Source organism: Rhodnius prolixus, unplaced genomic scaffold, assembly GCF_049639745.1.
Source record: "Rhodnius prolixus isolate KJV_2025 unplaced genomic scaffold, Rpr scaffold_13, whole genome shotgun sequence".
NCBI lineage: Eukaryota > Metazoa > Arthropoda > Insecta > Hemiptera > Reduviidae > Rhodnius > Rhodnius prolixus.
In genome coordinates, this window is record NW_027411583.1 from 3,799,058 (window position 1) to 3,813,493 (window position 14,436).

Sequence of the window (14,436 nt, forward strand, 5' to 3'; positions counted from 1 at the left end):
CCCTCAACGTTCGCTTATGCTGTCAGTTTGACATTTATGTAGAGAAACAAATCCATTACGCTGAACTGATCTAATGAGCACAACTTCTCGCTGTACAGAACTCATATTTTAACCCCTCAATTGCCCAAAATATTTAAATTGAGAACAATTTATTTAAATTTATCTAAGAGAAATTTGCAAAGGCTACTTAGCAATGCCAGCGAAAGCGAAAACGAGAAGGAGCTTTCTATAGATAATTATTTAAGGCCTTTCATGCCCCTTAAGGCTACTAAAATATGCTTAAATGACACACATCTAAATTAGGCGGCTGTAGTATGGTGACAAATGGGGCATAATATCACGCATACTTCCCCTTATAAAGAAACAGAATTATTAAACAGCCTTTCAATACAATGTACACATTATTATGCACTAGCAACAGGCGACTGTTGTCAATAAAGCGAAAGCAATAAATCAACTAATAAATAATTAATATAAATATGTATTCTTATTACTATAAGAATGTAATAATATAAATTACTTCTAAAAATAAGCCCATAAATAAGTGTAAGTTTTTCAATATTCTGACAAGTATTGTGGACTACAGCTAGTGAAATATGGATTAATAAAAGCGGTTAACTTAATCCATGGAGAGTAGTTCTGAACGCTAGACCCAAGCTTGGTTAATAGTTAAGTTTCATACAATGTAGCAAAGTCAAACAATGGCTTTTCATTATTCAACAGTTGTAAAACTAGGTCTTAGTGTCGAAGTCTTAGGTCCATCACATGCTGAAATTCAAATTTAGATGGAATTTATAAGTACATCCATTCCCTTTATATTAACCTGTAATATTAAATAGGGGATATTAACTTTACAGGATCCTCATTTTATTTTTTGAAACCAAGAATGTTTACTATGTAAATTAAAGTTCTTAAAAAAGGGGCAAAATTCACTCTCTACCTTCTTCTGATGCTCCACCACCGGTAATTGCTCCTAAGGATGGAGTAACAAGACCTAAGCTCCTTGTACAGAGCCGACAGAGGATAACCTACAACAGCTGGGTTTAGGATAATCCTCTACCTCTTATCTTTCCATCTTACTGAGAAGTGGGTAAGGGGAGTACTGGCTCCGAATATCCAGGAAAACTAGCAATATAGCCCACACTGGTACATAAAAGGAAATAGAATAAAATTTGGAAAATAATATCTATGTACGTCAGGGGAGTCAAACTCGATTAAACCACGGGCCACTTGGTGCAACAGGCAAGATTCACGCCGGCCACAACATACTCGTATTCACAAAATGTTTCCTAGTTTTCCAATATCTGGAGTCAGAGACAGAGAACAGACAATCTTCATTAAGGTAGATAGATGTTTATCCAGTCAATCTTGATCTGTAGGCCGTTTTATTTAATTTCATGGACATAAATAGTTGTTCACACAAGAAAGTACACCAAAATTAACACTTTTTTTTTTATATATTTCTCACCTAAATAAGAATATATTTTGGGGAATTCCTACTTCGTCTTTTAAAACCGAATCATTCTGGAATTTCACTAAGATAAGGCAGGACATATGGCTTCCAAACGTCTCTGGAACTAAGCGCGCTTATACAAGCCCACAGGCCCCCACCCACCCAGGAAAGACCCTGCGCCACGTGTATACATACTCGGTCTTCAATAGTATAAAGGGTTAACAAGGAATTGGTGTATATGGTGCGAGTATTGCCTCAATCTCCCAAAAGCGCTATTTTCTTCATTACAATTCTTTACATTTCCAATTTAATTTCAGTACATCGTGGGGCTACAAGAAATTACCTCAGGGGGTCACCAGTTAGACACCCTTGATCTACGTACTCATCTTGGAAATACATATCAATCTAATGAAAATGGATTTTTTAATGAGAGGCATTGTTACGAAGTTTCATTTAACAGAAATAAATTGTAATTAGCAGGCGACTTTAACAGCTGCAAAACTACAAAATATGCATCTTTTACGTCTTTATCGAACTCAAGATTTTATTTTTCTACTTAATTTAAGTTCAGGATCCCCGGTCTTCAAACTCAAAATTCCCTTTTAGTTATACTTTCTCTTAACCTATTGGTTAAAGTAATTAACTGAGAACAGAAGTTTCTAATTTTTGAATTCTCACCAAAAGTGAAAAATTTTAAAGTAATCTCCTGAGTAAGAAACAGTGGGTTTTTCACAAACAACTTGCGACTATAAATCATTGAAACTAAAAAAAGGAAAAATCGCAGATTCGGTTCCGGTCCACCGGATGTACCATTTTACTGTGAATCGTTTTTCTCAGTTTTTAGTTTTTAAAAATGATTTTCTCAAAACTTAGTGCACCAATCGATTGGCCGTAAATCTATATCGTTTATTTGAACGATATAAGGACTCCTGGGAAATGAGGGGCAAATCCCCCCAAAGTATCACTTCTCTATGATGGACAGTACCAGTGAAAAACTTAAAAATAAAAACCTCTAGAGCTAGCTCTTCAGAGTTGCAAGAGAAAAAGAAAATAACATTATCTCTGATTTATAATAGTATTTTTTTTCTAATAAATCGACACTAGAAAGAATTAATGTAGCGTCACTGAAAGCTGTATTTATGGTCGAAGTGCTTGCCGATTATTTTTGGATGATATATTCGATGAAAATCGAACCTAATATTATAAAACCATTTGGTTATTGGAGAAAAGATTTTTCTTTTTTTACTTTTTTCTGCAAAAAAAAGAAAAAAAAAGCGTGACCTGAATCATGATAAGGGTGGCCGCCATAGAAATAGACCATGAACAGGGTGGTTGGTGGAGATGGGATGATGGTGATTGAGTCTGGTACTTTACGCGAGGGAGATGCAAGGGACGATCACGATGAGGAGAGTGGAGTTGCACATTTATACAGCTAGTTGATGTCCCACGTATCCTGGGGGCAAGGGGGAACAGTTTAAGCGTTATGACCGGCGGCAAGCTTTTTTCAGTTTGGTTTTGTCGATATTTAAAGGTTGGCACTGCCGTTTTCCGCCCTGAATGGCTCATTCCAGTGTTTGTGTATATGCCACACTTCATCATTTCCTGTCTCTTCTATCTATTAAAAGATTCATTGAGTTATTATTGATTGTTTTCCGCTAAAACTCGCTAGTGAATGAAAGTTTGGAACCAGTCAGAGGGCAAAATCAAAGAGATTCAAACCATTCGTACAAATCACGAGTGTTATAGCCCACTTTACCATTTTAGACAGCATAATCTCTCCTCTTTACAAAGTGTTACATATTTCAACACGAACATATTACCACTATTTAGCAGCTATAACGGAAATGTCATCTTCCACAGAAATTAGACTAAGAAGAAGGAACGAGAGATTCAAAAAACCTGTCAGACTTCTCGCACTACATTTCCAGGATTAAGCAGAGTATATATATCTAGTTTACTGGACTTCTTTAATAAACACCTACCTGTGGGAAATTCCTAAGTTAGAAGCAACAATATATGAATACCATGTGGAACTTTATTGCCATTAATTAAGAAAATTAAACATAACAATGTGAACGGTATAAAATAATATACTGAACTAATAAAACCCTTATACTGTAATGAACAGTTGATTTTTCTCAAGGTTAATTTATAAAACACGTAATTCGTAATTAATACAAAAATAGAAGCAAAATCTCTAGCTGACTCGAAGTGGCTTGATTCAATGCTCCACATGGAGCACAGCAATAACTATGCTAATTGGCCAACTGTAATTTACTTTATTTTAGTATAACTTACATTTTTTTGACAAAGTAAATAAGGAAAGCGTTGTAATCAGGCTAAATTTTCGTAATTTAGAATTTAATTTGTCTATTTTGTGGAAAAGAGCTGGCTGGCTGTACTCAGGATCCAGAAGAATAGAACTCTTTCTTGGTTACAGATAATACTGATCATAATTCAAAGATTAAACAACTTTTATCTTTTAAGTACCCACTAATTCTTGTTCAAACCCATTTTTACCACTTATTTGCAGTTCAAATAATATTAAGAGAGAATAGTTTGTTCAGTCGAGAGCTTTCTCAACAAGAAAAGATAATAATTCTCTCTGAGTGAGAGAAATTGTCCAATTCAAACCTAAAGCTAAAGAACTTTATTTACTCACTTTAGGGCTAAACACAAACAACTTAGCTTTAAGCGACTAAATCGATTTACTATTTTATTTTAGACCAACTTTTAAAAACTTACTTTTCTATTTGAGCCAAAGTTGCTAACTGTGTTTGCAGTCAAAGCAATAAAGTTTAATGTCTAGCTTAATCCAATAAAAGTTCTTCACTTTATTTAGAGCTTTTAAATGTTCAAGTTTCAGTGAAAAAAGAAAAGTTTTACTTATAAGAATAAGATCTCTGAGGAGGAAAATTGATTCGTAGAAGTATTTCTAAAATACCAAAATAACATTTTATTCACCGTTTATACGAGGGGGTACCCAAAAAAAACCGGAATTATTTTTTAAAAGCTATTTATTTACAAATTTTTTAGAGAACAACCTTATCCCCTTCAAAATACTCTCCATTACAACTAATACATTTGTCCCACCGGTGCTTCCACTGTTCGAAACATTTTTTGTAGTCATCTTTAGAAATGGCTGACAGCTCCTTCTTCGTTTTTTTCTTGACCTCTTCAATGTTGTCAAATCGGTGACCTTTCATGCCCTTTTTCATGCGTGGAAATAAGAAAAAGTCGCACGGAGCCAGGTCAGGCGAGTAAGGTGCGTGGGGCAGCGGAACCATGCCATTTTTAGCCAAAAACTGTGTAACAGAGATGGCTGTGTGTGCAGGTGCATTGTCGTGGTGGAAGAACCAGTCTCCTATTTGCCACAAATCGGGTCTTTTTTGGCGAACACTATTGCGCAATCTTTTCAAAACTTCCAAATACAAGGTTTGATTGACGGTCTGACCTGGGGGGACAAACTCTGAATGGACTACGCCTTTGGCATCAAAAAAGCAAATCAGCATTGTTTTGATGTTTGACTTGACTTGACGACATTTTTAAACCGAGTAATCCACTCGTATACTTGAGTTTTTCCCATAGCGTCATCTTTGTAAGCTGTTTTCAAAATTAAAACACTTTCAGCAGCATTTTTGCCGAGTAGAAAACAAAATTTCAGAGCTGCACGTTGTTCACTTAAACTTGCCATCATAAAAAACGAAAAAAGAACAAAACAGCGCTGGTAAAAACAATCACTGCAGATGAACAGAACAAGCCAGGCAGACAACACAGGCAGGACTGAACTGGCAAGGAATTGCGCTATACACGTCTAGCGGCAGAAATGCGTACTACATAAGCTCCATGCGCGGCAACGCAATTCCGGTTATTTTTGGGTACCCCCTCGTACATTTGGACAAAGAGGGCTCAACTTTTTTAAGTCTGAGGGCCAGAATTTGTACAAGGTTTGATCAAGAGCCACAATGGCCCCATTTAACCATTACATCATCTATTACTGCAATAAAATTATTGATAGAAAATGACTGATGTTTATTTTTCAGAACAGTAGCAGAATAATCCTAAAAATAGCAGACATAAAACGAGGAGATAATAAAGTTGTGTTAATCTGACTAAAAACTGTTCGTTCAATGATCTGTTACTGTGATTCTGGGACAGGTGTTGGTAGGATCCCCCCACGTGAAGCTACGTTCTATTTGCTACTGTAATTATATACACTGTTAATTACATGATACATCATAGCGGGCGGAGATTTGCACGCAGAAATTTCTGGCCATGATTTATGAATGGATCTGACTGTCAGATTTACTTTAATGTTTGACGATATCATAACTAGGTGGATCGCATGTTGGCTATGGGTTGTGAATGTCTGGATTAAGCTATTTCAATTTAAATGTGACCCACTCCTTGAGTTCAATAGCTACAAACTCAAAAAAGTTCAAGACTTTGTACCCAACCTATAAACTGGTATCCAAGAAAAGGATCAACTTTAAGTTGAAGTATTGACTGGTTTCCAACGCGGAGATCAAGGGTTCGAATCCAACTTTCTTTTTCTAGGAGCTTCTTACAGCTCACTGTCTGATGATTGGGTTGTTCTAAACGAGAGAACACTCGTCGCCGGATGCTGGCAGAGCACTGTAAAAAGCTCCGGGCGCTTTTGACCTTAGATGTCGAAGTGCCTCAAATTTTAAAAAAAAAAACCTCTTTAAAGAGGTTAAACTCTTGAAAGAGCTGAACTTATTCTATTCAGGTAGAACTTAAGCTCAAAATAAGGTGCTATTAGATTATTAGAGAATTATTACAAACCAGAAGAAATATAAATATATTGATTTCCGTGTAAATGTTGCCGGATTGCGTGGCCAGCCCCACAATAGCTTGCTGGAGATTGATGGAGCAATTACTCTCCATAAGGATTGACTGCAATCTCTACAATTAATGGTGACGTATTACTTCCTACTTCTTCAAACTCTCTCTCCTGACATTAACGAACATCCCCTCTTAGGCTTCTTCGCTTTTTCCTTGGGCCTCATGAACCCAATTAGTTATCGTTTTAGTGTTTCTATACCTTCTCTTACTTCGATTCTTAATCTGAAATTCCTGCCCATTAAGGACATATTTATCTCGAACAATCGAACAATATACGTTCACGGTAGGACCCTCTAAAATAATAAAGTGCCTGCAGGAATTTGCTAATGCAAATGTAGCTTCCTGGGTGTGGCCATCCCAATGGGTATTCCATGCACTATACACTATACAACAGGGATGCAATGCACTTGCACTACATTCACGTAATCAAGCACACCAAGGCAAATACACCGCACAACCCCAAAGGGATCTCTAACAAAAGGAGTAAACCCTCAGTTGTATCGAGGGTTGGGCTTAGTACAACCTAACCCAGCAAAACTTTAATACGTCTCCAAACCTCAATATAAATGTACTCGTAGAAGGGTTGTAATGCCCAGAAAGGAGAAGAAGAGGAAAGGCAGAGGCGACTAGACTTTGCAATAATTATTAAATACTATTAACTTATGAAATAAAATCCAAGACCTAGATCAAAAGTCGAACTCAGTACCCCTCCATACTTAAGCCTCAAGTTAACGGGCCTCGTTTCTAACCAATAGGCTACGGTGTTGCCCAGAATTCTCAACTCTTAACTAATTAATCTACCTCTGATGATGGATAATAGTCCTAAACTAGTCAGACATACAATAAACATGCGTATTTCCGATGGATAAAATCAACGATCTCTAAATTTCGTTTTCGTCTCACTCTATAGTATATGCTCTATAGTATATATAAGATTAGGAATACATAATAGAAAATGTTCTCTTCACCAACCTGGAAAGTGCCTTTATGACAGCCGGTAAAGGCCGCTGAACAACTGGAGTTTGTGATTATACAGTCGCAGAACCCGGAGATACACCTTGAATTGGGGTCTGCACTGGCACATTGTCTATCTGAAGAGCAAGGTAGACCAAGAGTTACAGGTCCGTCGTCTACTTCGCCTCTCCTGAGTGCTGAACCTAGAATATTCGACAAAATGGACTGTAATATTATAATAATGTTAACTGTAATAAGAAAACCCTGTTCTCAGCCAGACAAGGTTCTAAAAACGAGGCGAATGACCCTAACGGAAGTATATCAAAAAATGTGAATAAACAACATGTTCAAATGTGAGTGTAAGGCGGTCTAGTGATGGACCAACCTGGTTAAATATGAGTGTAAGGTGGTCCTACATACGACTAGTCATCAATATTGTTAAATGTGAGTGTTAAATGGTCCTATATTAGTCTAGTGAGTCGTTAACACGGTTATATGTGGGTGTAAGGTGGTCCAATATAGGCCTGGTGAGTGTCCAACATGGTTAATTGTTAGTGTAAAGTAGTCCTACATAAGTCTAGAGAGTTACCAACATTGTTAAATGTGAGTGTAAAATGGTCCTACATAAGTCTAGTGAGTCACAAACATTGTTAAATGTGAGAGTAAAGTAGTCCTACATAAGTCTAGTGAGTCGTCAACATGGTTAAATGTGGGTGTAAGGTGATCCAATTTAGGTCTAGTGAGTGACCATCATGTTTAAATGTAAATGTAGGTGGTCTTATATATGTCTAGTGAGTCGTCAACATGGTTAAATGTGGGTGTAAGGTGGTCCAATATAGGTCTAGTGAGTGACCAACATGGTTGAATATGAGTATTAGGTGGTGCTATATAAGTCTAGTGAGTCGTCAACATGGTTAAATATGAGTGTAACGTTGACCTATAATAAGTCTAGTGAGTCACCAACATTGTTAAATGTGAATGTAAAATGGCCCTATATAAGTCTAGTAAGCCGTCAACATGGTTAATTGTGAGTGTAAAGTTGCCCTATAAAGTAGAGTAAAGTAAAGTAATTGCCTATTTTTTCAGGCGGGGCTTAACGTCCAACTACCAGTTAGGTGTTGAGGACGGAGGCAACTAGCAAACATACTTTACTGTAAATTTCTTTTACTAACCGTTAAATAAGATCCATGGCTTAAGACCGTGAATCGAACCCAGTACCACAATACATATTAGCTTTACAGGTCTCGCCTCCAACCTCTCGGCTACCGTGGCGTTGCCCTATATGTCTTATGGGTTACCAACATGGTTAATTGTAAGTGTAAGGTTGACCTATATAAGTTTTGTGAGTTCCTAACATGGTTAATTGGAAGTGTAAGGTTGACCTATAAAAGTCTTGTGAGTTACCAAGATGATTAAGAAACTATTTCATGAACTGAAAAAGAAAAAAAAACTTTCCGAGCAAATTCAATTTATAAACCTAAAAAATACTGAGGAGAAAATCAAGAAATAGCCCAGCTGTAGTAGCTGCATTTATGTTTACAGAAATTGCCACTAGAGTTCTCCACCGACTGGACTGTAATGTAAGCTTACAGCCTATTTAATGGCGGCTTAAACTCTACAATATGCCTATTTCTCATTTATCTATTTCACGATTAAACAACACAAATTCTCAACTTTTTTGTTTCTGTTAACGATAATTTGGTAAAACATGAAGTATTACTCCAAAAGAAATATTATTTATCGAATTTTAAAGAAGATTTTTTTTTCTTGCTTAAATCGATTGTTTATCAAATACCTATGGGAGAAATGTTGGAAAAAAAATTTTAAATTAATTATTTCATTGATTTTAAAGCAGTAGCCAATCACAGTGCAGTAAGGTAGCAAGCGGTGGGCGGGTCATGCCCACCTTTAGTTAAGTCACGCCTCGTCCAATGAAAACCAGTTATGGGCTGGGCCAAAGCGTAGTAACAATGGTGCCTACCTTTCCCTTATTTTACTAAATCTTTTATTATTTTCTCACATTTTATTAACTTTTTTTTATTATTTGAGAAATAATATTAATCTTAAGTAGATATTGAGAAAAAATAAATTATTCGAAAAAAAAATCATTCTCAATTTTCAAGAAATTTATTATTAAGTTAAGATCGTTTTCGAATAGTTTTCGCCAATATTCGACAGTTTCACTTTACTTTCTCATGAAAAGAATCTCGTATGAACACTCACATGACTTTTTCTTACCATAATTTAAGAATATAATGGAATTTTCTTGTTACTTAGAATTGCATAATAAAAAGATCAATTTAATAATAATGTCGATAGAATGCGACACATTCCCTCTGAACTAAACTATTAATTAAGAAAAAATCACAAGCCAAACTGACATTTAAGGCTTAAGTACGCCATTAGATCAGCTTCAAATGAATCCGTTTGGCAAATTCATAGTAAATTACAGAAAAAGCCTTTCTTTAAAACTGCACTTCCGATGTATTGATTATCTATCTTCTTGGAAGTTTGGTTAGAAATTTAATAATCAAATACTTAGAGGTAGTAAAACCTTAAAAAATCTAAAAAGGAAGTTTAGAAAACCTTATTTAACCCCCTCCTGAACAAAGTTGCTCGGGATAAACGATTGTTATAAATGTAATATTACTACATGTATATAGTTTGGTCCATAGTCCTAATGGAGAGTTTTTAATATTTTAGAATTGCCAGAACTTAGGGCAACATTTATTGGAACAATGTATCTTAGTCAGATAGCCATTTGTTTCACAGTTCAGTAAATAGTAATAACAAAACATGAGATAATGGCCTGATATTGTGTACATCGCTGAACTAATTTGTAGAATAGTTCCCAAAATGGAAATGCCATTTACCACTGGCAATAATTCTACCAGTGGCTTGTTTAGGATATCTATAGTAGATTCATAACTGTAATATATATACCAATATAGCAGATTGCAAATCGCGATATATAGAGCACTTATGATAGGTTGGTTACATTTCGGTGAACGTCCGGCGTAAAATTAGCGATTGGTAATGGCTAGTTAAAATAATCTCGCGGCAATCACAAACATATTTTATCGATACTAGTCATCATTCGATACTTGATTGAACTTGCCGATCTCTGCTAAAATATAGCAGTATATTCCGCCGGTGATGCAGTTATGGTAAAGTGAACTGCATAAAAAAAAAGAACAATAAATGAAAAGAGAGGGAGAGTAATTGTGTGTGTGTGTGTGTGTGTGTGTGTGTGTGTGTGTGTGTGTGTGTGTGTGTGTGTATCAATTAGCGAAGATTTTAAATAATTACAATTAAATTTAATTGCAATCACGAACAAGATTATGAAATATTTAAGAATATAACAGATCTAGATCCTTCTCTTTAGGACAATATCTTCTTCCACAAAACGAGTACAATGAGCCGAATACTGAGTACCGTGTAATGAGTCTCGAGCACCCTATCTATTAAACCATGTTCAGATTTCTCGGTCTCCATTTCGAAGATATGCCGATATACAATCTCAGAAGCAGTTCCAATCATTACCTTTATCATCAGAACCCTTAAAAAAAACTTGCTTTCCCAGATCCAATAAATAACTTTGTTGTGTTTTGATTATTTCCTTCTATAAAACTCTTAACCCTGTCGCAAACCTCTATAGGTCCGTCCAGAACTTTTCCAAAATTCTTTCAGCCTCAATGTTCTCTTGTTCTACTAGATTGCTACCAGATTGCCAAGACCTGATTCGGCTCCAAAGAATGTACAGCTAGCCTCTTCTTGCCTTACCATAATGTCTATAGAGAATCCACAATCGGCTAACTATCCTTTCCTGGGTTAAATGGTTAAGGCTTCTTCAGCAGTTTTTCTACTAACTCCGTAATCCCGGTAGGTTTAGTTAGTGATTTTTAGAGCTGTCTGACAATCAGAGAAGATCCTGGTCTCTAAGGCCTTCAGGCCCTATCTCGGAACTATTCAGTACAGTTCAATAGTGTTTTGAAAATAGCAAAGAGAACAAAGAGAATCTACTATACGAGTATAATTTGAAGGATATACAGTGGTAACTCGGTTCTCGACCACAATTCGTTCCGGAAGTGCGGTCGAGAACCGAAACAATTTATCCCATAAGAAATAATGTAAACTATGTAGTTTACTTCGTATCTAAGCTCCAGAAATATGCCGTTTTACTAGCCTAATTTTTATATTTTATGTAAAAGCAAGGTATCTAAACAAGAAATAAGATCTAAAAGTGTAAATATAAAAAACAACTCGGCTCATCTCGGGTGTTCGAGTTCCAATTGTTTGTTCGGATTTCAGGACAATATTTTCTCGAATTTCTTGGTCGAATACCGATTTGTTCGAAAGTCAAGTCGTTCGAAAACCGAGGTACCATTGTAAATATAAATTTAGGCGCTTCGTTGTTTACAAAAATGTTTTACAAGAACAAGAAAAATTTTAGAAAATGCTGTTTTTGCTCATTTTTGGAATAGTTTTTCTAGAGAAATAATAAACCTGCGTTACCTATTAAAAAAAAAACGAGGTTTCGCCCTATATTTTAAAGTAAATTTGGGAATTTTATCTTTTATAGAAAAAGAGAGAAAAATTGTCGAAGTTGTGTGTTTTTCAAACCTTATACAACTGTCCTACTGGACAGTTTTAATGATCTCAGAGCGCAAGCTCTTTATTATGAAGGACAGTTGTTTCTATCAAAGGAATCCTTCAAAAATATACTACACCTCCTGCTTTGCTAATTAATCAGTAAGAAACAAAATAAATTATACAGTCGAAAATTTAAAATTGAAAGAGTAAGCAAATAAAGTTGAAACAATAAACCCTTACCTATTTGAGGTTTAGGTTTACTTCTAATTAATGGCGGCAAATGCGCAGGAGGTAGACATCGGTCTCCTTTGGCCCGCCCTCGGCACGAACATCTTCCAAATAGTTTTGGTATTAAAAAATCACATTGAGATTCAGTATCCCACATCTTGCAGTGGGTATTACTATAGCAAACTTCTCCAACCCTGGCGGCTGTAAAAGAAGAACAATTACAGAAATTAGCTGAATTAATATTATTGCAAAGTAAAGTTAAAGCGAGAATTAAGTGGTAGTTCAAGTGAGGGACTCTTAGAAATATGGTGTAAGATTTAATGACAGTAGATATGAGAGAAGAACAGGTTCTTCAAGAAGATAACTCACAGATAAAAATAATGATGCAAGCAATAAAAAAGAAGATAGTATTAAAAACGACAAAAACAAACCTACAATTACAAAAAGCCAAACTGCAGGCTTACATTATTATACTGACTGAACATTTACGTGCAATACTCACAAAAAAACCAAAAAAAAAACCTAAATTTAAGCAGATAAAAATGTTTTAAATTATTTCGACGGCACGCTGATGGATTGACGATAACGAAAATATTGTTTACTTCGAAAAATAGTATAAAAATTTGTGGTAATAATGGCTGACAAAAAGGTACAGGAAAAAGATTGTCAACGCCAGCAAAAATAAATTGGACTTCTAAAAATATACTATAATATTTTTTTGGTATATTGCTGCAAGTTGTCCAATTTTGTAATGAGATCAGATTGAAATATCTAATCTGTTCGGTGCCATAGATCAGCTGTACACGTACGAGGGTCGTTTGAAAAGTCCGTGCAAAAATAAAAACTACTTAATTTTTTGGGGTAAACCTTTTTTATTTTTCAACATAGTCTCCTTTTAGGCTTATACACTTCGTCCAACGCTGCTCTACTTTGTTGATCCCTTCCGAATAATAGGATTTGTCCAAGTCTGAAAAATAGCCATTCGTTTCTGCAATCACCTCCTCGTTTGAATAAAATCTTTTTCCCGCTAGCCATTTCTTTATATTGGGGAACAAATAGTAGTCCGAGGGAGCCAAGTCTGGAGAATAGGGGGGAGGGATGTGAAACGAGTTGGAACCCTATTTCCATTAATTTTGTGACCACAACTGCTGAGATGTGAGCTGGTGCGTTGTCGTGATGGAAAAGGACTTTTTTGTGGGCCAATCATGGGCGTTTTTCTTGCAGCTCGGTTTTCAAACGGTCCAATAACGATGAATAATATGCGCCTGTAATAGTTTTACCCTTTTCCAGATAGTCGATGAGGATTATTCCTTGCGAATCCCAAAAGACAGTCGCCATAATCTTTCCGGCCGAAGGAACGGTCTCCGCCTTTTTTTGGCGCAGATTCCCCCTTGGTAACCCATTGTTTAGATTGTTCTTTGGTCTCAGGAGTGTAGTAATGTATCCATGTTTCATCCACAGAGACGAAACGACGCTTAAAGTCCTGCGGATTCTTCTGGAACAGCTGCAAACCGTCCTTGCAACACTTCACACGATTTCGTTTTTGGTCAAGAGTGAGCAATCGCGGCACCCATCTGGCGGATAGCTTTGTCATGTCCAAATGTTGTTGCAAAATATTATGTACTCGTTCATTCGAGATGCCCGCAGCACTAACAATCTCACGCACCTTCACTCTTCTGTCATCCATCACCATATCATGGATTTTATCAATGATTTCTGGAGTAGTAACCTCAACAGGGCGTCCAGAACGTTCAGCGTCACTTGTGCCCATATGGCCACTCCGAAAATTTTGAAACCACTTATAAACTGTTCTAATCGAAGGTGCAGAGTCACCATAATGTTTATCAAGCTTCTCTTTAGTCTCCTCAGGCGTTTTGCCTTTCATAAATTAGTGTTTAATCAACACACGAAATTCTTTTTCGTCCATTTTTTGAAAATCACTCGACTTCCTCGATTCAAACGAATGCCAAACACAAAGAAATAGACCGATCTGGCTGAAACTTGGTGTGTGTTCTTCCAAGAGATGCTACTAACTAAACATAACCTCGATACGCGCCAGTGGTGCTATCTCTCTGACTTTGCACGGACTTTTCAAACGACCCTCGTATTTCTGTTTTTAAATTTCAATAAACATTGTTAGGAAAGGAATTAGCTATGCGGTTATCGTATTGAATTCCCACGCGGAGGTTCCGGGTTCGAATCCAAGCTGCATGCCCTTAGATTTTTTCTCTTCCTAGGTGCTTCTTACAGCTCACTGGTCCGGTGATGGACAGTGTTGTCTACAGCGAGAGAACACTGTCCGGAGAGACCGGTAAGTACCCTGAAAAAATACCAATAACCTC

The 14,436-nt window shown here is 36.4% G+C and overlaps 1 protein-coding gene across 2 annotated transcripts in view; it reads right to left on the reverse strand.

The window, feature by feature from the left end:
* LOC141447691 (uncharacterized) overlaps window positions 1–14,436 on the reverse strand; it is a 130,025-nt gene that overhangs the window by 12,990 nt on the left and 102,599 nt on the right. For both annotated transcript variants that reach the window (XM_074115393.1, XM_074115391.1), the window contains exons 4-5: window positions 12,107–12,295; window positions 7,292–7,476 (exon numbers count right to left, since the gene is read on the reverse strand). In XM_074115393.1, the coding sequence (XP_073971494.1) occupies window positions 7,292–7,476; window positions 12,107–12,295 (374 nt within the window). The remainder of the gene's footprint in view (window positions 1–7,291; window positions 7,477–12,106; window positions 12,296–14,436) is intronic.